The sequence below is a fragment of the Melozone crissalis genome, unplaced genomic scaffold (assembly GCF_028551555.1).
Source record: "Melozone crissalis strain CALT ecotype California unplaced genomic scaffold, PUWL_Pcris_2 ptg000027l_1, whole genome shotgun sequence".
NCBI lineage: Eukaryota > Metazoa > Chordata > Aves > Passeriformes > Passerellidae > Melozone > Melozone crissalis.
Window position 1 is genome coordinate 78,694,891 of NW_026535805.1, and position 24,948 is coordinate 78,719,838.

At 38.8% G+C, this 24,948-nt stretch overlaps 1 protein-coding gene across 1 annotated transcript in view; it reads left to right on the plus strand.

Moving 5' to 3' along the window:
• The window catches only part of COL9A1 (collagen type IX alpha 1 chain), a 61,879-nt gene extending 41,312 nt beyond the window's left edge, over positions 1–20,567 (plus strand). Inside the window, exons 29-38 of the mRNA XM_054279915.1 lie at positions 4,881–4,934; positions 5,689–5,760; positions 9,645–9,680; positions 9,784–9,828; positions 11,572–11,604; positions 14,202–14,348; positions 15,555–15,609; positions 16,554–16,742; positions 18,744–18,821; positions 20,029–20,567. Of these exons, the coding sequence (XP_054135890.1) occupies positions 4,881–4,934; positions 5,689–5,760; positions 9,645–9,680; positions 9,784–9,828; positions 11,572–11,604; positions 14,202–14,348; positions 15,555–15,609; positions 16,554–16,742; positions 18,744–18,821; positions 20,029–20,213 (894 nt within the window). The 3' untranslated portion in view covers positions 20,214–20,567. The remainder of the gene's footprint in view (positions 1–4,880; positions 4,935–5,688; positions 5,761–9,644; positions 9,681–9,783; positions 9,829–11,571; positions 11,605–14,201; positions 14,349–15,554; positions 15,610–16,553; positions 16,743–18,743; positions 18,822–20,028) is intronic.
• Positions 20,568–24,948: the final 4,381 nt, after the last annotated feature.

The following is a 24,948-nucleotide window of genomic DNA, read 5'->3' on the forward strand; positions in this document are numbered from 1 at the left end:
TCTGCTTTTTCATCCCTTGCTTTTCTTCAATTATTTAACCTATAAATTGCTAACATTTTGAGACCCTGTATTGCACCCTGTGGTTTTGCAGAGAGCTTGTAATATTGAAGTAATCACTTAAAGTTCAATACGTGTCTAGCAAACTGAGCAAACTTCATGTATATGCAGGCCAGCATTCATACATGTTGCTTTGTAATTAGGAAATAATACATGATTTCCCAGCATTGCCAACACAGACTGAGTATCCAGCTGCCCAAGATTTGATTCCATAGCCCCTCTGAGAGACTTCCTGGTCAGTTGGGCTGGCTTCCTCTCTGGAGGTTGTGTCACTATAAAGAGAAAACCTGGAGAGTACCTTGGATTTACTATTCAAATGTCACACAACCCAAAGTTATAGGAGAATGCTCTTAAATTACTTTCAGCTAAATAACTTTCTGGTCTTTAAAGGTATTTCTGTCCTGCCTATGCTGAAATGTAACTTTGGTTACCCTATGTAGTTTAGTTATAGTAACTAAAATGTCGATTTTCTGTCATATTCCTTTTACACGACTGCAAGGGAAATAACGTGTCACTTTCTGTAACTCTTCATGGTAGGATGAAATGTCCTTGTCTCAGTTTATATGCCCTGTTTAGGAATTAGTGGACATGTTTTTTATACGTAATTTCAGACATGTTCCAAAAGTGGCATCATAGTTTACATTCAAGGTAGAGCTAAAGGAGTTAGTTAACATTAGAGTGTTTATAGCAGAGTCAGAAGGGCAGAGCATGTTTCCATCTTGGCAGGTACTTTTTATCCAGCAAACCTAAGTCTCTAGATGAATGTGACAAAACTTTTTGCCCCTGCCCAATTCTGCGGCATGGTCTGTACAGGGTAGCATTTTTTCTGTCATGCTTGCAGACTACATATCCCAGTCAAACTTTATAAGCTCCAAGCCTCTTCACTTCTCCTGGTATCCACCCCTGTCTTCCTAAATGGCATGGCCAGGTTCTTGTCTGATACCTCTTTGTTTACCCCTCCGCCTCCAACAACTTTCTTTGAGTTTTGGGCATGGTAGACCTCTGGATGTCAGCGAATATCACAGTGTTGGCTTCTCCTCAGCAGTGTAGACTGTAACCTGGGTAAAAAAATGGATTTGTTGTGGAGCTAGTGTACTAAAGCTGTCCTGGAATTCAGCTAACACTGCAGACACAGTCAGAATGAAAGGTCTCTGCCCTCTAGACTTGGCCACAGTATCACTTATGAAGGGAATAACACCTAGTGGGTTGCTGCTTCTGGCCAAAGCATGGCTTTTTTAAGAGGAGGGAACATTTCATGCTACATCCACCTCTTACCATTATCCTGAGCAGTACAATTTAATTATGGCAAAGTTGCAAAGTTACATTTAAAGTCTCAGAGAAAGTTACTTGTATATTTACTCTTCTGTCAAATATTAGTTTACATACTTGGGAGCTTTTCAGTACTGTATTGAGGGTCAAAGAGTCCTGTTGATGCTTCTGTGGATAAATCCTTGAACTTAAATGAGTATTTCCTCTGAGATCTTGCATGACAAAAATTTGGTGAGTTTAAGTCTCATAAGTGTATAGTTGATAAATGGATTACATTTTGCAAAAAACTTTGAATGTGATGTTTAAAAAATCCAAAATGTACTTTATTATTCTTTATTCTGCGCAGATTTAATTCTCTTGGCCTACATATTATTAAATATATGTCCTATGACATATATTTAATAATATGTAATAAATTACTTATAATTAATGATAAAATTTTGAAGTAAAAACTCTTAAGTAAAGGGTTATTACAGTATATGCTGTGGATTACCTCTCAATGGATTCTGCTTAGTGTTTCAATTATCTGGCCAACCAAGTGAGATGCAAATTACCTGGAATGTATTCTCATTCTTATTATTGTTCCACTTAATTGATGAACAGGAAATCAATAAGACAGTGAAACTCTCTTAGCATGCAAATGCATTCTGTAACTGTTTGTGAGAATTCTACAAAAGGATCAAGTCTTCAAAATTTCAGTGAGGATGAAAGCCATCCCAGATAACTTAAAGGAAGATCAGCTGTAAATACTGTAAGGTCTTCTTATGTATGTTACATTAAAAGGCTGAATATAACAGGTCTGTGAGAAAGGCACCAAAGCTTTAAACATATTGAGTGGTTCAGCTGTCGTGCCTTGAAACGAAGGGAAGGTAAATTTTGTGCTAACCACAAAATCTAGCACAGGAGCTGTGGAAGGGCTGCATCTTGGTGGTGTTCAGATTGCAGTGCTGTGCCACCATTTCACACTTACCATTTTGCATGTGCCTTTTCCTAGAAGCATGGAATGTTCACCAGCATGGATGCAAGTCTCTGTCTGTCTTAGCTCACTCTGAACTAAAGTGGCTTCTTTCCCTCAAGCATTTCACCTCTAGGAAAAGCACAGATTCTGAAGTGTGTCAAAAGTGCATGAAACCGTACAGATTCTGGCAGTCTTTTTGTTAAATCCAGTGCTGCATGCCTGTTGGTTGTGGATGGCCTGAAGCTATGTACTGTTACACAGAGGGCTGCTGTGTAAGAAAGGTGGGCTGAGGACATGGCCAAACTGCCTTCTGCTCTAATTCCTGCCTGTAGTGACTTACAGCACAGAGGAACATTTCATCTGGCCAAAAACAGATGTCAAGACCTGAACCAGCTGTTTCAGAAACCCTCCTATAGGCTGTGGGGAAAGTTAGGTGCTTCTAAGATGTGACTTATGTTGCATTTTAGATGTTTGCGTGAGGACATTTCAAGATGCCTTTTTTTTCTTCAGAACTATGAGCAAGCAGCTTACTGTATAACCTATCCTAGGGCCATTTCAGTCTGATATAACTTGGAGGAAGCATTAAAGTCTTTCTAGTTATGCCAGGGATGGGATTCCTCATTCTTTGGGCTCCAGTTACTCTTTTACTTGCTAAAACACTGCTGCAGATCTTGCAGTGGTGGCCCATAGTTTGAAACAATCTGTCCTTACAGACATAATGTCAGTGTTTACAAGGAAATACTATCTATGCATTTGTATTCTGGTCTTCTGTAAACTAACCTCCTTCTTTGCCTCCTTAGAAAAGCATTTTGTTTGACAAAGTGCCTGTGGCAGACATTTGACAAAAGATTTTTTCCGCATTTGAAATAAAATGAAAGTTTTTTTCTTGAATTTGGTGTGAACAGCAGGACTTTTGACATGCTTAAGAGGTTTATTATAAGATTTTAACTCTCTAAGTATTATGCTGCTTTTGTTTCATCTCTGCATAGCAATGACTGTTATGGGTAATGAATGACTGTTATGGGTTTCATGAGAATGATATGAGAAACAAGTTTCTAATGTTGATCATAATTTTAGTCTTCACATTTCCTGCATCAGAAATATAGCAGCATTCCAGGTCAGAGATGTAGTTCAGAATTTTGTGATTAAATAAAATTGTAATGCATTTTCTGGGTTGTAAGATGAAGGTGAGTTAGGAGACATTTTTCATTTCTTTCTTTTTTTTTTTTTAATAAAAAAGCTTCTAGAAATTATGCAAAGTGCTTTGCTTTAAAGTAATAGGTGTTTTAACACCATAGGATATTTTGAAGGAAATGAATTGAAAAGTCTGTTTATGTTTGGTTCTGTGATCTCTCCAGGGTACCTAATTATTTCTTGAATTGTAGAATTAGCTTTCCTAAGCTTGTGTGAGAAGTTGTCATTGCATTTATGACCTAATGTAAAAGGCCATGTCTGCCATCTCCTTTTATTTAGTATGCCACAACATTTCACAATATTTTCTTTGTTAGGAAAAAATCCCCTGTATTTAAAATTATCCATTGCATGCAGCCCTAGAATGCTAAGTTTTGATTCAATCTAAAATTGTCTATGTAATTGTATAATATTTTATTAAGGTGAATAGCTAATAACATAAATTCTTGACATTTTGTGATCTTAAATGTATCTTTCTTTTATTACAAATAGCACTTCCATAGTCACACTGTGAATTTAAGAAGAGTTTCATAAGTGAGACCTAAGTTGTGTTGGGAGATTGTTTGAATTTATCTGTCCAGGGATATGTCTGTATATGTGAGAGTAAACCTCTAAAATTGAGCTGTTCTGAAAAGTTTAATCATAAGAGACAAAATCTTTTGAGAAGGGTACTTTAGTTTGAAAATTGTTTAAAATCTTTGCAAGTTTGGCTCAATGTCAGATTTACCCAGAGTGTGTATTCAAGTGGCTGCACTAAGAAATAGTGTTGTAGCACTCATGTGAATATGATGATCTGAATGGATAAACATGTCTGAAGTGAAGATATAAAGATGCAGTAAAGCACATATTTATGCTTATCACTATTATAAATAGTGACTTTTAAAAGTTACCTCTCCCTGTAACACTCTAGACTTTTTTAAACCTGAATGAGTTTGTTAAGCATTACTTCTATATTCACTTTTCACATTTGTGTATTAGGGATCAGGTGCTTTAAATATGTAGTCATGTCGGAGCTCAGGTGATGAAAGTAAGCAAAAGCCTAAAGTTATACATGCCTGCCAGAGTTGTCATAGTGAAGTGATTGTGTTTGTGACAGGTAACTCTCAGGTGTGATCCCATGAAGGGAACTTCTTTTTGCTTAATCACTCAACAAAATTATTTACTTGAATCATTTAATGCCAAATAAAGGTTATATGCCATGGTTAAATAAAAATGTTTACTCAGAAAGTTTCACTGGTTTTAATGCCTATGGTATTTTTGCACTGTGAAAAAGAAGTCTCAATTAAACCCAACAACTAAGTAGTGTAAATCACTTAATATTAAGGAAAAAAAATAATTATACTTTATTCCCAGATCACAAGAAGAATTCCAGGAAATAATGTTGTCCCTCTGTTTTTGCTTCCAGGGTAGCAGAGGGGAGACAGGTCCTGCAGGTCCTCCAGGTTTACCAGGGAAGTTGGTAAGCAATTTATTTCTATATTCAGTATTCATTTTACTTTCAAGGAGCTATAGTATCATCTGAACTACACTTACCCATTTATCCATGCAGGGAACTGAAAATAACATTGAAATGAGTGGTGGTTCAGTTTCTTTTTTAGTCCTCTGTGACTGTGCTAATATTAGAAAATGCTGTTTTAAACTGCATGGAGATGTGTGTGACTTTTTTCTTCTACTTGATAAGCCCATAAATCCTATGACATGCAAAGCTGAGCGGCACACTCCTGTGTGGGCTCCTGGGAGCAGGAGCAGTGAGAGACTGCCTTTCTGCTAGCAGCTATGTGAAACTAATGAGTGGAGCACATTGTGAATGCCACCTTTTACCAGAGGCTCCAGCAGTGTTTACACAGAATCAGTCAGAAGCATAGCTGGGGAGGTCTTGCCTGAAAGAGCCTACTGTTACAGAGGAATGTGCAAATCGCAGAGTGCAAGATCTTGGGAAGGATTTTTAAGAGAACCAGTCTGTCTTTGAGGGACTGGATGGTAGAAAACTCTGTAAGTCATTTCTGTTGGGATTGTCAGCAATAAATTCATAGTAAGATTCTGTTTAAAGTGCCGTACTTTGGATCAGCCCAATTTGCATCAGATAATCCTCTTGCATCAAGCTAAGTCTGTTCTGGGAATAAGGTTCTGCCCTATCTGCTTCAGGGTATGACCCTTAGTTGTTCATTCTAAACAAGATTGGCTAAGTTTACATCCTTGGCTTATTTTCACAGGGTCCCCAGGGTAGTATTGGACTTCCTGGACTGCCTGGTCCTCCAGGCCTTCCTGGTGGTAAAGGTGACCGGGTAAGAAATGCACTTGTACATGCAGCTTGGTGTCAGGAGTAAACACAACAAGTTGAGCACTGTTTTCAGTTTTTCCATGAATTAACATGTTTTCTTGTTTTGTGTGTAGATATTTAACTGCCTGAAAGTGGTGCTCTCTGTGCCCATTAACTACTTCTAGCTCATAAATGTGTAAAGGAAAAGTCTTGACAGTTCCACTTAGGGGACTGAAATAAGATTAGTGATATATAAATTATTTTGGTTTTTTAAATTTGAATCATTTAAAGACCTAAATTGTACTGCAAATCATTGACACAGCCAGATATGAAGTGGTCAGTCAGGATCTGTGGTCACTATAGAGCTTTGCAACTTCAGCTCTCACCTACTGTAGTAGTCATGCCTGTTACATGTCTTGGGGCCTCCTATGGAAATGCACATGCTAATGCAACTATTGAGACACCTATGCCTACATGCAGAATTACAGGATGTAAATACTTCTTCAAGTATTTTGTTGAGAAGGAAGGATTGAGCCCCAGGGCCCAATAACTGCAGAATATGTCTTGCTTTGCTCAATATATGTTAGTGAAGACAGTGCATAAAGGCAGAGATGTTTCTTATCTTCTCTTGGCTATAGGAGACTGCAAAGGATGGAATTTATTTGCCTAAATTCTGACATCTTTGATATAAAAATTTTCTCTACTGTGCCTTACTTGAGGCATGTCTACATGAGTATCAAATGAATTACACTTGTGCAGTGCCTCTTACATCCTCCTGACAACCAGGGCACTGTTGGACTGTTAGTCAGACATGGGTATAACTGCTGTGGAATGTCTCAGCTGAACAGAGGACTCCTGCCCTTGGTATGCTCCCAGTGTACATCATAGGGTTTCTGGATAGGGTTTGCTGTTGTTTTTGGCAGCTTTTTAAAAAAAGCTATTCAGGTACTTAAAAGCAATCTTCTAAGTCTTTGATGTTCGTGAGGTATTTTTTTCATGTTTGTTTGGTTTTCTTTTAATGCTGAGATGAGGAGATGTTTCTAGTCAAATGTAAGTAGTGACATAAAGCAGTCTCTTTTTATTCGATTGGTAATGATTCATATTTGAGACTTCTCCAGAGGGAGATTGAAGGTACTGAGGAGGCAAAGGTAGAAGGAAAATCCCTAACATTTGTTGCAGTGCTGACAACCTCCCTCCAAAGGTGTTTGATTTTCCTCATTTGCCATATAAACCATCTGGATCTCTAGGATAAAAATTAGAATGTTGATACTGTAAACAGACCTAGAGAGATCCAGGCTACAGCCAGGAGGTTTCTGAGTATCTAACTGGCAGATGACAGTAACTTATGCCAGGACCTTTTTTAAAAACCTGAGGTCAATTTAATGCTCTGTGGAAATACCTTAAAGTCCAAAGTGCTAGGAATTATTTCATCCTATAATTGTTTTTTAGCTCTCCGCTTGTATCCTTGATTCATATTCTATTTTACAGTTGCATGGAGGTTGCAGTGAATTTTCTGGGACATGTTTAGCATGGCTGCAGCCTTGCCAGCAGCACTGACTTGCAGTATCTCTTCTGTCACAAGCCTGGAGAGCATTGTGTCACTCTATTCTTCCTCTTCACTTCAGCTTTTGCAACTGCATCAGTCTTACACGAACAACCTTGTCAGGTTGGAAATAGCCATCTCTGTAGCCTGTTAACCCCATCCTTTGGGTCAGCCCCTTCTAGGAGTAAGTTCTAGGCTGAAGTAACCTTTTTTCACTTTCTGATTTCAAAACTTCGTGGTTTTGTACACAGGAATGCTATAAAGTTCTGTTACATAGCTATATATGCATGGTAAGAGTTGATGTAAATAGCAGCCAGAAGCCTGTAGAATTCATGAATTTAATATATCAGTAGTCATTCTTGATCCCGAAGCTGTTAAATATTGTGTACTATCTGTTGACATCTTGTTTTCATGCAGGATTTATTCCACTTGAGGAATAAATCACCACCAAAGATAGCACCAGAATTTTTTTTACTGAAATAATATGTAAAAGTGAGAGCTGACAAAATTCAATGGATATAATAATGATTGAATATTACAAGGGTAATATCACCTGCTAACAGCAGGGTTGGTGTTCCAAGCCCACATGGACCAATCCTCACCATGTCACTCTGTGCCTGGATGGATTATCAGGGTTGGAAAAGGAGGTCACAGCCTAGGCCTTTGCCTCTTTTGGAGCCTGAACCAGACTCAGCATTCACCACTTAGGCTGCTTCTGATTCATGTATTTTGGACTGGTTTCATACACTCGGGTTCTGTCTATTTTAGTCAGTTAAACAGCACTGAGCTAAGTGCCAGACCTTGGCACTGCAACATGATCCTTTTTGCTGCTAAGTAGTTAAAGGAGCCCCTGGTACAGTTTTGGATCATGCTGTCAGGCAGTTTTCCAAAGAGTTTTTGTGTATTATTTGAGAGAGATTTTTGCAAAATAGATAGGCAGTATATCAATAAAAGTGAATATTTTCATAGTTTAACATCTTGCCTTATTTCCTCCATTGCAATTTTTGGAGTCAGTGTAGAATTGATTCCAGTAGTTTCAGTTGTGATTTTTATATTTGCATATACAAACACTGCAGGACAGGCTCACAAAAGCAATAGATTCTTCTATGTCAGCTTTATCTATTGGCAGTTTTATTGCTATAAGGAAGAGTAAGGGGAGAAAAAGAACCCCCAAGATAATGTTAGGTTGGAAACCAATGTCTTTTTTATGTAATTGGGAAACCTTAACAAGGCACAATGTTGAGAACACTTCAGACAAAATAGTTTCAGTGTTGTTTGACAAAGTTGGAGTGTTAAATAGTTCTGTCATTTTTACTGCTTAGCTTTGTGGATAATTTAGTATTAGCTCTTCATCCTCAAGAACATGAGAACGTGTCAGAATTCATTAAATTCTGTAAAAGCTGTGAAAGCTATACCAGTCTGTATGCCTATATCTTATGTGAATTAAATGGATCTCTGAAATGGGAGAGAAACTGCTGCATCTCTGTCTGTTTTACAAAAAACAGGATTATCACATACAGTTATAGTTCATTTGGAATGCATATCCTTAAACATGCACAGACTGGAAAGAATATTAAAAGGATGGTGTGACTGGTTTTCTAACAGAATACAAATCCAAAAAGATTTTTCTAAATGATATACTGTTCTAAAAAAGTAGTAGTTTTGCTCTAGATAAAAATTGCATCTGTTTGAAATTAATTGGGTCATTAATTTATTTCTCTTTGTTTCCTGCCTGTCCACATGGGTATGTTTTGTTAGAGGATTCTAAGATGAAATATAATCAAATTTCTTTTTAAAAAGGAATATTACCTTTAAGATACAAACCCTTCAGCTTTGACTACAATGATCAAAATTCTAGACACAGGTTTGCTAAAACACATTGAGAATTAAACAGCATGCAGGACGAGATTGTGGCTGTCCTTGTGGATGTCTCTCTGCTTTTCCCACATTAGCAGGGCTGGTATAGCCTACAGCAATATGGAATATATAATGGTGCTACAAAAAGAGATGCACTTACTGGATTTATTTACTTGTAGCTTCTAAGCAATTCTCAGAGCAGATCTGTAGCAGCTGCAAGAGCATTTGTCCTGTAAAGGGGAGATGTACCATTGGACAGTCAGAATCTGTGCTGTACAGTGTGGTAGTGGATTATATGTTCCATACTAGTACTTGCCTTCACTTTGTCACATAGATTACATTGTAAGATTTAAGTGCTTTCATTGTAATTCTTAAAAATTTGCAGCTTTAAAAGTCTCTTGCATGACTGTGAAATTTAGGATCAAATAACATTTAGTGTCCTTTTAGAATCTGAACTTTAAAATTCTGAAGAGTTCTTATCTTTTTATTTTTAATCTTTAATGTTTTAGGGTTCAGTGGGTGAACCAGGACCTAAGGGTGAACAGGTAAGTCGTGTTAAAGATCATGGGACTTCAAAATCACAGTACCAAATGTTACATAATGTTAACTTTATCTGAAGTCATGACAGTCTGTCTTTCTTTGATGTAGGGTGTACCTGGAGCAGAAGGAGATGGAGGAGAAAAGGGTGACTTAGTAAGGCACTTTTTTTCCCTTTACTTGATATAATACTATGTTTTTGTTTCAAATTAAAAATACAAAGTATTGTTGGAGTGCTTCAAGCATTATGTTTGCATCACTGAAAGGCACATTTCAGTTTTATACCAACTGGCCCTTGCAGAGCACAGCAGTTCTATTTGCCTAATTACTCTTTTCCTGCTATTTGGAAAACACTGAAATATACAAGTTCTGTTAGGTGTACAATGTAGTGCAGACTGCCTTGAAGAAAAAAGGATGTGTCTGTGTTTGTTTGTATATACATATATATATATATATGAGATATATATGTATAAGGGTGTTTATATATAAAAATATATATATACATGCATACACAAGCACACAGATTCTTGATGTTTGAGGCAGTGAGGATGAGCAAGTAGTTTAATTCAGATGAAACAGGAGGAGAGTTAATGAATATCCTTAATGAATCACACTTAAAGGTAGTATTTTGTATTGTCTTTATCTTTGGAAATATGATTTGCAACAAGCTGTTAGAGGAAAAATGGACTGGGAAGAGGCTGTGGCACTGTGATATTGCATCCATCCATCCATCTGTCCGTCTGTCTGTCTGTCTATCTATCTGTCTGTCTGTCTGTCTATCTGCTGCAGGAGTATGGCATGTTGTGAATTGACATGAGTAATGTCTGGGTCAAGTCCCCTTGGGTAAAGTGGGTTTGTTTCTCTGCCAAAAGAGAAACCTTCTGGTCCAGTGGCTCCCATGGGGCCTCAACCAGCAAAGCCAGACCTAATCTTTCCAAGGGAAGTAAACTGCTCCCTATTCAAAGAATGGCAGCCAGGTTGTATGCTGGAAATGAATGTATTTTTCCCACAGGCTGCAATTTTGAAAGCCTTAGTCAGCATTACAATTACTGTACAGATTCCCAGGAAGAAATAGTATAGATTGTTTAAGTGTGCTGCCAGCTAGTCTGGTTCTAAATTGATAAAAATTATTTCTATTTCAATTATTTCACATTTATTAACAAACAGGCCCTTGACTGGAAACCAGTTTTTTCACCAATGGCATTTAGGAACTGGGAAAGTACAGTGTACAGAAATTACTCAAAGTTTCTTCAGTGTTATGCTAATCTATTTCCCAGGTAATTAAAATATTTTGAAAGTTTTTTTTTTCAAGTTGAGAGGAAAATTACTGAATAGTGGGATTGCTATTCTCAGTCAGATGATCGAGGGATTTTTGTATCATTGAGGCCAGGAGAAAGATTGCTGGAAATAGGAACTTGCAGGGGTTTGGCTTCTTCACAGAACTTTAGGTAGTTTCTGTTGCAATTTTTTCAGCACTAACACAGCCCCAATATCCATAGTTCTGTTGCTTTGTAGAAACTAGAAAATCCTGGTTAGAAAAATGCTTCTTCTAAAGGTTTCCAAGAAATCTATCTAAGATTGTCCTCTGGTGTAGCTGTGTTTGAGAGGTTAGAGCCACATGTCTAATTCCAAGAGAAGCAATACAAAACCAATTATAACAAACATGCTTTCTCATTTGAAACTTACAGAAAAGTTTTTGAGAAAGGAATTGTATGAAACCCTCTCAAAATAAAGGTTCAATTCTCAAAGGAATTGTAATTATTTGTGGGGCAATTTTGCATAAATCAATTCAATATATGAAATTTCTTTTTTATTGAAAAAACATTGTGTCACATTTACTGCTTTTGTAATGTCTGTGGTAAGGAGACTCTCTTCTAATATAGTTTGTCTTCTTTTTAGGGTGACATGGGATTACCAGGAGCAAAGGGAGCTGTAAGTACAATGAATAGCATTGCTACAGAAATATAGAGATCTAGTAGATCATATAGATGGTTTTCTCATTTTAGGAAAGAAAAATGCAAATAACAAGGTGACCTCTTTATTGCAGTTAAATGGAATGTGTTTTAGCAGATTTTCTTCTGTTTAAATTTTGAATACAGTTAATATAAAAATGAATTAGCTTTGAAAAGGAATTAGTTTCCTGGATTCTAACTCCATAAAAGAGAAGCATCATTCAGCAGCAGTTTTCTGGCCAACAGTTTTTTTTCAAGAAGATGAAGGCACCCTTTGTACAGTAGGTGTTGGATAGAAAGGAGGCTCAGTGCAGTGGCTGTGTGCCACTGTTAAAAAGCTGGCAGCAGGATTGTGATGTCTGTGACCCTAGAAGTATTTATGGCCCAGCTTCCTTTATTTTATTTTTATTGTGTTTTTATCTTATTTTTATTCGTTTTGTTTTATTTTACTGCAAAATGATGACTTTGATGTGGAAGGTGAGCGGGATTTGTATGTCACATAAAAAATAACTGGGGAGCTGAATTCATTCTTTTATTTCAGGATCACTGAAGAGTTGGATTGTTACAGCATCTGACAGTATGAACTGTGATATTAAAATACCAACAGTTCTCCCTATGGGGAACTGAGGCTGAGCATAACAAAAAATCCTGTGCATGTGTTAGTAGTGTTCTGGGTAACTTTTGGGCTAAGCAAATGCAAGCTAAAGAGTATTTACTGCTGATGAAGATCCTACAAGAAGGACATGAGGAAGAGATAGATTAGAAGAGAAATCCACAATTTTATCCACTTAGATATTTCAAATCCTCTTGAGAGCCTAGAGTGTTTGTATCTCAGTGAGCACCCTCACAAGAATGAGTAATCTGTCTGGGATCCTGATAACTCGCCAGGCTGGGAAGAAAGGAATGATGGCTTCCCAGTTGTGTAGTCCATAAAAACAATTATTCTGTCTCCTTAATGTATCTATCAAAGCGTGTTCTTTGGGTTTTGTTCTGATAGGGGCAGCCATCGGCTGTCTGGGATGCAGCACAGCTGGAACCAAAATGGTCCCACCTTGTGGATTTAACTGATATACCACAGCTGAGAAATTTGTTGTTTAGCATCTCTTTCAGAGGGTGTTACTCTCTTTTCTTTTTTTTTCCCCCAGTAGATTTGGGAAGTTGTGAGTATGTAGGATTTTTTTTTCCTGCTCGTTTTGGGCTTTTTAGGTGGATTTTTTTTCTTCTTTTCTGCCATATTTTTCGTTGTTATTATTATTATTGGTTATTAGGAGCAAATTAACTTGTATTGAAAGAAACTGTGGTGGTTTGACCTTGACTGCACATCAGGTGTGCAAAAAAACCATACTGCCACTCCCTTCCTTAAAACTGGCCAAGGAAGGGAAAATACAAAAAAAAGCTCATGGGCCCTGATAAGGGGCCAGGGAGAGATCCCTGACCTGTTACAGTCATGGCCAAAACAGACTTGGGGAAATTAACTGATTTATTACCAGAGTCAGAGTAGGAAATGGGAAGTAAAACAAAAGGGGAGCACCTCTGTCCCCTCCTTCTGCACTGAACTTGGTGTCTTCAGAACTTTTCATTTCACATATTCTCACCCTGCTCTGCTCTGGCTGTAATCATTTCTGGGCAATAATTTTTTCTTCCTTAAATATGTTGTCCCAGAGGCTTTATTAACATCACTGCTTGACTTGGCATTGGCCAGTAGGTCTCTTTCAGAGCTGGCTCATGTTGGCTCTGCTGGACATGGGGAAGCTTTTGGCAGATTCTTAGAGAAGCCACACCTGTAGGCCCCCTGCTATCATAACATTGCTGCTCAAACCCAATACAGTAATTCAGAGGTGCCTGCTGGAATAGGTCACCCTCTGCATGGTATTTAATAACTCTTAGTAAAATTACTGGAGCAGAAGCAATAGCTTTGTTTTCTCAGTGTACTGAAGTGGATATGTTGACATAGTCACATCAATCCTTCCATTCCCCAGGGTCAGGAATAGCTTTCTACCCCTTCCCTGAGTGAAATAAGGCAGCACTGCATCTGTTCAGGCAGTTTGTCAATGTCAGTTGGAGGGAGGATGTTCCTTTCCCTCTGCCAGCAAACTCCAGTGCAGGCACTAGAACTAGCTCTGGCAGAGTAAACAAAGCAAAAATGTGTGTTCCCAAACAGCCTTGGGCTACACAGTAGAGGCTCACACCGTGCTACTCTCTAGAGAAGGACATGAAAGGCATTTGGAGCAAGAAGGGACCTGGAATTTTCATACCTTAAGCAGCACTTAATGTCTAGAAATGTTCCATGTTGACATACACAAGGGCAGAGAGCCATCTTGAGCATGTCACTATTTGATTTACATATGTTACTATCTGATTTACCTGTTTTGACAGATTATTTTTCCACTTTTCCCCTGTAAGAGACATCTTAAAAATCATGCAACTACTGACACCAGTTGCTTACTTTAGAAAGAAGTTCTGTTGAACAGCTGCATTTCAGCAGTCATTTCTTTGCATATGTGAATAGCTCCTGTTGTCAGAATGAGTCTATCACTAGTACAGCATTCTATTGAAATTCCTCTCTTTCCTTGTCAGGTTGGTAATCCTGGAGACCCCGGTTCCCGCGGGCCTGAGGGGAGTCGGGGGCTCCCGGGCATGGAAGGGCCACGTGGCTCACCTGGACCACGAGGCTTGCAGGGTGAGCAGGGTGCCCCAGGCCTGCCTGGCAGTGAAGGTCCAGCTGTAAGTACTGTTTTCATGACATTGGTATCTTCTGAACCTTTATCTCTCACTCACAGCGCTCCATGTTTTGCATGTGCGTGTGCCAAACTCTAGTGCCACAGCAGGCTGAAGTACAGCGTGCCCCTCATCAGACACAGGTGTACACCAGAGCAGTCCTGGGTTGAACAGCTACACCCTTGGGGCCCCAGCTTTCAGTTCAGCTCTGTTTTTTTATGCCCACCTCACCCCTGTAGTGTGCATGAAACCAATCTGTGTTTGATACAAAGGAGCATCACTCAGACTTTACCTTGCTAGTTAAGTTGACATCAGCTGGAATAGTTGCACTTGCAGGAGCTGGAACACCTTTTAGTGACTCATGGATTGTTTTTAGTTGGAATACAGTTAAATTTCTTCATAGTGGCTTGTATGGGGTTAAAATATAACCGCATACAAGTGCTGAAAATAATCTTTTTAGCATGCTGATGGGAGCAAGTAAAAGGGTAATGGTTTCAAAGTGAAAGAGCATAGTTTTAGATTAGATACTAGGAAGAAATTCTTCACTGCAAGAATGGAGAGGTACTAATAGGTCACCCAGAGAAGTTGTGGATGCTCTATCCCTGAAGAGTTCAAGGCCAGGTTAAAAGGGGGACCTGAGAAGGAGGGTTGGAACTAGATGGTCTCAAAGGTCCCTTTCAACCCAAGCCATTCTGTGATGTTTCAGTTACTCATGAACACTGCATAGAATCAAAGCCTCTCCTGCTCCTTACACTGCACCATCAGTGAGTGGGTTGAAGGTGCACAAAAAACTGGGAGGGGGCACAGCTGGGAGAGCTGACTATAATTGGCCAAAGGGATATCCCATACCATGTAGCATCAAACTCGGCCATGTAAGCAGGGAAAACTTGTGGGAGTGGTGAGCAACTGCTTTCATTTGTACCACTTGCACTATCATTGTCTCTTTTGTATTTCATTTTCTTATTCTTCTTCATCTTCCCCTTTTTCCTACCCTTTCCTCTTCTTCTTCTTACTTTCCTTTTATTAGACTTCTTTTTCTTCCCCTGTTCCATGGGTGATGACTGTGGATGTGAGCAGCTGTGTGGTGTTTGGCAGCTGGGGTTAAAGTGTGACAACTGTTTATTGACAGCATTTTTTTGAATCAGGCACACTCATAAAATGTAAGTGTGACATCAACTGTTTTATTAAAATCCTCTTTTTTTTTAATCCTAGGGAAAAGAACCAAGTGATCAGCACATTAAGCAGGTTTGCATGAGAGTCATGCAAGGTAAATAGGCTAAAAACCATTTGATGTTTCTTGTGCATTTAAATTGGGATCAGCTGTTTCTGTGAGGGCAACTAAGATTTCCCCCATGCTTACCCAGAGCAAATTGTATGGCCTCAGCAGGGGACATGGTGGAAAACTTTTCCACACGTGAATGTGGATGCAGTAGGAGGAAGTTCCTTATTTATATATATTTTGTAGCCTCATTAAAATGCCTGTTGATTGCACACTACTGCTGTTTTAAGCAGGCCATAGTCCAGTGTAGCTGTGTGAAATAAATACATTTTGTATTCAAATCACTTGCTGTGTTTACATACATAAAAGTACAAGCTTCACTGAAAGATCTTTAACCTTTTGTATTTACTATTAGATTTCAGCAAACAAACTGTGCAAAATAGGTGAAGAGGAGTGCAAAGAGAGGTTTCTGGAGATAACATACTTTAAAATTAAAGCAATACAGGGATACTCTAAATTAACCCTAATTTGCTGAGTTCTGGACACACACAGAAGTTTAAAGCTTTTCTAATATGTTTGGGTGCATGGATATTACTGAGATGAGAAATTTATGCTGCACTATAAACACAAGAAATTTTTCACTACTTGCTATTGAAGATGTCTTTTGGGTTATTATGCCTCTGTAATGTTAAGAGTTTACTGAATGAAATTGCTGCTCATGTTTTAAAAATTTTCAGTAGTCACTGTTCTTGATAATGCTCAACAGGGTATTTAAAAAAAGACCCTCTATAAATAGGATTAATATCTTATTCTATAATAAGAGAATACCTTATATGTAATGAACTTTGTAAATAGCAAAGTAAAAAAAGGAAGGTGCTGTAGTGTAATCTGTCAGTTCCTGTAGCAGTGAACATACATTTTCTTCAGTGATCATGGGAATCTCTTCATTCTTGTTCACTTACTCCATAACTCTGTCCTCCTGCTCATTGCAGAACAATTGGCTCAGCTGGCAGCCAGCCTTAGGAGGCCAGAATTTGGTGCTCCAGGTCTTCCTGGCCGACCAGGGCCTCCAGGTGCTCCAGGCCCTGCTGGTGAAAATGGTTTCCCAGGTCAGCTTGGGCCCCGTGGCCTGCCTGGCCTGAAAGGTCCCCCTGGTGAGATTGGTCGTAAAGGTCTTAAAGGTAAGAAATTCTCCAGCTGGCTTCCACTTGGTGACTGCATTAGTTTTGGTTTTTGGTGGTTATTTGGGGTTTTTTTTGTTTGTTTTGGTCTTGCTGCTGTTGTTGCCCCCTTCCTTGGTTTACAGGTTGTGGATGTATGCTGCACACATTTGAGCTCCAAACAGGATGAATGCAAGCTATTGGTTACTGGTGTGTCAGTTACCGCAGTGATTAAAGGGCTCATTGCCTTCAGCAAGACTTGTTTAGAAATCTGCTTTTCAGCACCTAAAAAACCACAAAACCTCAGAAGTCCATGAGAGTGAGAATCAATATTAGGACTCAGCTGCTTCCTTCTAGTTCAGGGCAGACGCCTGTCCCTTCTCACATTGTACAAGTCATTGATGACAAACACCACATGTGATTCCAGCACTGGTTCTCTTTGCCCCATTCAGCCTGGCTGTTGACCTAACTTCTCCAAGAGCTGATGTAAGCAGTCAGTTCACTAAAATCCAGTCTACTTTTCTAAGCACACCGAGCTTATCACATTACAAAGGACTGATAATAATCTGCCTTTTTATTTGCATATAATACTTGAGCCATTTAACATCATTTCACCAGGTGCCAGAGTCTATTGATTCTTTGGAAAGGACAAATCCAAATAAAACTGACTTACATTTTACACAGAATCTTTGATCTAAGTAAATCTCTTCTGTTCATGACTGAGAGGTTCTATTTTCCTCCAGAGAATTACAGGGTAGAATTTTCTGCAAAGTCTTATGGCGACCACGTATTAGTTTCTATTCAGCGGTGGTTTTGATTTGTTTTCCAAAAAGGAATTATTTAAAATTGTCTTTCTGCAAAAAGCTGGGCTGTTGCTGGAGTAGGGTGTTTACTTTTGATTCAAGGTTTATTTGAAAGTGAAATTTGGAAAACCTTTGAGAGAAGGAATAGAATACAAACAAAGCAAAACCTAACAGCATCATTTCTGAAGCTTTGTTGCTGTTTTAATTCAATATAATGTCATCTGCAGAAGAAACAAAAATAAGAAATACAAAGGTGATGTATGGGATATGCAAAATTTGATTCAACACACAGCAGGCTACACTGTATTAATATTAAAAGAAAAAAAAAATAAACACAGCATTAAACTCTCCCCAAAACAAGCAAAATACTTATCATAACTAACAAAAAGCTATCATAGCTGTCATCAAATTCTGAGTTACTTTAGAGTAAACCTTGCAATACCATTACAGATACAAGGGAAGTGATGAATGCTCTCATGTGCAAGAGCTATAATGATGGTACATGGCAGCCAACCTGAAAACTCTCAGTGCCTCACTTTGAGTTCCTGGTTCTGATAGATTCATAGATAACAGTGAACAGAATTTGAACTTTACAACCTAAGCAACAAAAAATGCTTCCTCTTACTAAGATGATTCAGATTTGGAGCAAGATATGGGCTTGAAGAAACTCTGGGTGTCTACTGAAGGAAAGTCTCCATGACATTATTATATGAGAAAAGAAATTATTTTGTGAAGGTAAAATTATTCCTTATGTGAGTATCAACAGAATACTGTCATCTCTGTAGCCACCTTTTGTCTCTTCTGCACTGGCTGTCTCGAGGATCAACACTTGAGAATTTTTACTTCTTAACTGAGCTTGTACAGTTTTGCAGAAGCCAGTAGTGTCAGTCTGTATCCCAAATATCCTGAAATCCTGGGACTTTGGTTTATTCCTGTCATATGGGCTGTGACATATTTCATGTGGTACTTACTGTCCCAGCTCTATGTGGTTTCTTTCCTCCCCAACCTGTCTCCTTCTTAGTGTGACTCAAATGAGTGAAAAAACCTAATCAAATCCTAAAAATTTTACACAGATATGTGCCAGGACATCATTGAAAGATGCTAAGAAAACATACAGCCAGCTGAATTCTCTGCTTATTAACTGTTCACTTCTGAAAGGGGATTTACAAAAATGATACTCCAGGCAGACTGTAACTAATGTGTCATGAATTTGCTTTAGGTGAACCAGGAGAAAGAGGAGAAAGAGGATTTCCAGGCAGAGGACTGAAAGGTTATCCTGGACCAAGAGGTCTTCCAGGTAAATATAAGAGGGTGAAGATAGAGAAGATATATAGTAAAAATTTGCTCAGAACTGATACTTCAAGCTGCCTTGAAAAGATAAAAGGAGTCCATTAAGCAATAAACTCTGAAATTACAGTTCTTTGTACTTTTTACTTCATAGGTGGTGTCAGAAATCAGGCTTAAAAACTAAAAACCAAAAAGCCACCTCCTCATTTATTTCAGTGATTAGAATAATCACTGAAAAAATTTAAAGAAAGATTAGAAAAATTGTAAAGAAAGCATTTAAAAAAGGAGGCAACTACCTACGCATGAAAAAAAATCGCCTGTCTTAATGTATCTTTTATATATTATGTACACATATAATTATATATGAAAATAAACAAAAAAGGCCATAACCGCCAGATTATCTCACTGGCAGGCACAGCAGTCTTTAAAATCTCCAGTCATAATTTAGGAGATTATTTTATTTCTGTGGTAATTAATTGCAGGGTTATATAACATGGCTCCAGGAGAGATTCCTGCTGATGGCTGAAGCACAGCTGGCCTCTAGTGGCCAGCGAATGAACATAAATATGTTATTTGCACCAGTATTTCTACAGTAAATTTCTGTGTTTATCTAGCAAGACAAACTAGTCATATTTGTTCTCTTGTGAAAAAGGAAAAAAAAATAGTTTAGTATTTACTGATCCCACGGATGTCTGTGTAACTCAGAGGTGTTTTCTGTAGAAATTTATCATTGGAAGAGGCTTCCTGAAATCACTGTTTTTCCTTTCTTCATTGAAGATTTAGAAGGAAAAACTACTTCAGTGCTCAGCAGTTCAAATCTTTACATATATTTCCCCAACCATCTGAGTGGAAAAAAAAATTGACATTTCTTTTTCCAGAGAGCTAATGAAATTCTGTGTTAGCAAGTAGCATCTACCCTGCCCTAGGTCTTGGCAGCAGGGTTGGCTGAGTAGAGCACCCTGCAGAGCTTTTTGTACAGCAGCAGACCTGCACTAGTACACCTGGAGAGCAGTGGGACTGAAATTTCATTGCTGTAGCTGTGTAATCACAGATTGGGTGTCAGGTAGAGGAAAATTGTCCCTGTAAGCTGGCACCCCTCTTGGGAATCCCCTGAGAGCAGTGAAAAACCATCTTCATACAGCTTTTAAGGACAGGGTGCTAATTATGCTATGCAAGTCCTATGCTGCCAAAGTTTAGCCCTGCATCCACTTTTGCAGGTGAACCAGGCAAAGCCAGCTACGGGCAGGAGGGCCGTGACGGTGACCGAGGTCCCCCTGGGGTGGCCGGGCAGCCGGGGGTCCCCGGGCCCCCGGGCCCTCCTGGCCCTCCTGGGTACTGCGAGCCAGCCTCCTGCAGGATGCAGGCGGGACAGAGAGCAGGGAAGAACGTGAAAGGACCCTGAGAGTGCCACCGTGTGTCGCCGTCCGTTCACATCCTGCACGGACAGCTGAGGACGAAATCACGAACGAAGGAGAGATGCAGACACGGACAAACCTTTCAACCAAGGTTTCAGTAAGGTGTTTTTAACACAGTGGTTGTACATTCTTCCAGAAGGAGTGCTTAGCAATACAAGCTGGAACAATGGTGCTTTCAGAAATACACAGGTGCTGCCTTCTGCCTTCTCCTTTTGGGGGGAAATAAAAGGTACTTGTCTATTTTTATTTTTGATTTTGTTTAAGAAAGATTTTCTGTGATTTTTTCCTCCTCCCCTACTTAATCCCTATGTCCCTGTATGATGTACAGTGAAATAATGTCTTCAGTCATCAAATAAAAAAGGATAGTTTTATTTACTGCAGCTGTATCTATTCTTTCATATTTCTAAATTCTAGCACATACTCTTCATGCACAGTCACTTCACACGTGTCTTGCATGAAATATGCTAAACCTCCTTCAGCTCTTCAATTCAATCACAGAAACCCAGGTGGGAGGTTCTTATGAAAACCTGCCACCCCTGGCACTGTTTATGCTGCCAGTATCTCTAAAGGTAAAATCACAGGCTCACCATGAATAACTCGAATAACTCATGTGGAATAACCACTTCATTTTTTCACTTCAATTTGTGTTGCATTTGTAATTCCATATGAAGCCCATTGCAGCTTGCCTTGTTATATGTCACATTAAAATAAAAGGCTAGTAGCCACTATCAGCAGAATTTTAAGTCCTATAAATATGTAGTTTTCCTATAAAAGATTACAAGTCCCCAAATTAATATTTTTTTAAAATATATGGTTGCATTCAGTATTGATGGCCAGAACAGCAGAAGGCAGCCATTAGATGGCCCAAGTTGCCTTTTTTAGATACTTAGTTTTTAGAGGAAAATGTGCAATGTGGGTATTCTGTTCCTCTCTTTAGAAATTGAATTATTTTTGGTTTGACTTTACCTCTCTGAACTTTATTCTCTCTTCAAGACAACGATGAAACCACCCTATGATATTTCTTTTCTTCTCATTATGGGCTGTCCAAATTTTCCTATACAAGCTTTGGCACATTTGTTTTAAGCACTGATTTTTCTCCTAGCCCTTAACTGTGTGCTCATGCTTCAAACACTTGATGCCATGTGACAACAGAGAGAAATAACAAGATCCATGGAGAATTTCGTTTTGCACGTAACATGTAAGATAACACTAAAGGGAAAAGTACAAGTATGATGTTTGCTTCAAAAGGAGTTCTTGAAAAAAATAGTAGTTAAACCTACCTCAAACCAAAGTCACCAAAATTGGCAAGTGCAAAGAATTTCATTTGTGAACAAATCCATAAGACGCCACACAAGGTGAGTGGCTTGGGAAGACATAAAGGGGTTTTCAAAAGTTTTTGAATTAGGTCGGTTTTTACTGTCTTGGAGCAGAGTCCTCAAAAGTACTCCTTAGGTAGTGGAACAAATAAAACACTAGTAAAAAACCCTGTAGTTTCACCAGCAAACTTTTATTTTGACTATAAAGTGTGTAAAACTGCTGAAAAGGAAAAAATCTCACCTGATAACAGAATGAAAATATTGTTTTCTGTATGTAATGCATAAACATATGAATCAAAAGAAGCAAACCCCCCCACATTTAAATATAACTGTGAAGCGCTTTAGAAAATATAGTCTGAAAAATGCATAAAATTCTACAATAGAAGGAAATTCATGTAGGAGCAAAAATATGCGTATGTAAAATTCAAATAAGAATTATTACAATCAAACAAATTCCAACATTGAGAGTCAATTCAATGCAGAATCTTCATAAGTGGACATTTTAACATTGTGACAGATTTTCTGCCTTTGAGCTGACTCACAAGTTTTAACTTAAAGAACAGAAGAAAAACTTCTCAGGCCCATTGTAATTCCTTATGGGATGCAGAGGTTAATCTAATTCTCAATTCCAAATCTTACACAAGAATGGAAAAGAGGTACTTGACAAATGGTAGACTGTACACTGGAACATACCAGAGATGGGATTTTTAGTAACAGCACATTCAAGTAAAATAAAGATTTAGAAAATAAAGACAGGATTATGAATTTAAAATAAAGATGTATTGACTATGGTGATACAGAAAAAAGATTTTGAATAAAGTTAGAAGATACAGTGCAAAGAGACTGAGAGGTTTCACAAGCCACTGTCAGTGTGCCAACAATTTTAACTAGATGGTCCTGAAATCTTGCTGAAATCCCAAGTAAATCTTGTTCTCATCTCCTTCAGGTTCAGCATCATAAAATTCTGTGAGATTTATTGAGCACAAGACTAGAGAAAATCTTTTACCCACCATGATCTCTGTCTTCATTTCTAGTTCTGGAAGTTTAATTGCAGGGTGATAAATATATATATATTAACTCCTCAGTTACTTTGGTATAGGCAGGAACACAGAGAAAATCATAATGAGAACCAGTTTACAGACTTGTTTTGGTTGGACAAGAACTTCAAGATGATTGAGTCTGACTGTTAACCTGGCACTGCCAACAAATTTGGTGGCCTTCTGGCAGGGTTGTAGGGGTGATGGAGGAAGGAAGAGGAAATGACATCATTTATCTGGACTAAGAATTTGACACTGTCCTACACAAAATCCTTGCCTGTAAACTGGAGAGATGTGGATTTGACAGACAGACCTGGTGGCCACACTAAAAGAGTTGAGGTCACTGACTCAATGTCCAAGTGGAGGCCAGTTCCTCAAGGGTCCATATTGGGACTGTTTAGTCTTGCTGGTGCCATGGACCACGGGATCAGGTGCATCCTCAGCAAGTTTGCCAACAATACCAAGCTTTGTGGTGGGATCAACGTGCTGGGGGAAGGGATGGGACATAGGCTTGAGAAGCGAGTTCATGGGAACCTCATGAGCTTCAGCAAGGCCAAGGTCCTGCACCTGGAACTGGTGATGGGCTGGGACAATCCTCAGCATCCATCCGTCCATCCATCCAGACTCCCCAGTTTACAGAGCCTTCCTATCCTCCAGCAGATGAACACTCTCGCCCAGCTTGGTGTTGTCTGCAATTGACTGAGGGTGCCCTCAATCCCCTCATTCAGGTCACTGATAAAGACACTGAACAGGACCAACCCCAATTCTGAGCCTTGGGGAACCCCACTAGTGACCAGAGGCCAGCTGGTTTTACACCATTCACCATCACTCTATTAGCAAGAATTCATAACACTGCTGCCAAATATTGAGCTAAGATCTAGATGTATTACACAGCTATAGATTATATACACATATAATTAATATATCAGTTTATATATGTTTTCTGCCTCAGCCATCACTGGGTTCGAGCAAGTTACTATGAACTCCTGCCAAAAAATCTTGAATGTTTCACAAAGGCCAAAGTCTCTGTAGCCAAAGAAGCTCTAGAGCACTATTTGGAGCTCCCAAATTATGTATGAAACCAAGGCTAAGGAGGATTACACTATATTTTGTGTCCTTGAATACTTCGTCATGATCTGAGCTCATCCAGAGCCAAGCACAGATCTACAACAAAATTTGTTTTCCTTCAGATATGAAAAGTGTCAGCAGATGGTATTTTGAAGGTTACTTGAAGGACAGAAGGAAAAAGAAACCAAGTTTCCCAAGAAACATTTGTTTCAGAGACAGCAGTGTTAATTCATCCTGGCAGAACACAGCAGTTGTGCTTTACATACAAAGGCCGCATTTTTGCAAATGTTGTTAAATTGCTTAGATAATTGTGTGAAATGTGTTTGCTTGACCTGCTCATCACTGTATTATTTTTTGGCCATGTAACCTCTGCTTCCTTTATACTTAAAAAATGCAGTTGCTGCATCTCCTCTGCTCATGGGCCACAGGTAGAGAAAAAATATCTATATTTTGTAGGGCAGGTTCCTCCTGTGGGATTTGCTACAGCTTCAGTTTTATTCCCTCCCTTCAATTTTTTGTTACTCCTGTTTTCTTTTGCCTGCTCTCTGTGCATTCAAAAGCATGAGTAAACCTGACAGCTTCAGACAATGAACAAAACAAAATTTCTGGAGTCACTATGAAACTGGAAGAAAGAAAATCAAGTAAGTGGTGAAATTATTACCTAGAGTCCTTTAGAATGCCATCAGCCTTTTTCCTCCGGGGAGAGTTAGACAGGACGAGAAAAATGAAAATTCCTACAGTTCCTAAAGCTCAGGGAAACAGTTTCCTGAATAAAAGTGATTATCTCCTACTTGGGCGGTAAGTTTATCTGCATTCAGAGAATGCATTAATTTCCATAAATTTTATACATATTAAGACCAAGGTTTTGCATTTAGTTGGCTTTGTTTGTTGGTATTTTAATCCAGATTGTAGAGCTCCGGGCTTAGGAAGCACAAGCCTGACTTCAGCTGGGGTTAAAATCCAACCCCCCAAATTCAGCCAACCCAGCCTGACTTCTCCCCAGAGCTCACTGCAGTGGCTTAGTGCCTCTCCTTTCTCCTGTCTGCAGCTGCATCCTCCCTCTCGTGATTTGACACAGAATGAAAGGCTGTCATTTTTGACAGAGCCACAAACAGAAAGTATGCAAAATATTTCCATTTCCATCCATCCTGTTTCAGATGTACATGGCCACACAATAATGTAAAAAGTTATTTTTCTTCCACTTAATACATTTCCATTGAACTGAACCTTAAATGCTGCAAACCAAAAATATAAGGAAGGATGAAAGCAACCAGTCATCATGTTCTGTGATTCATTCAGTG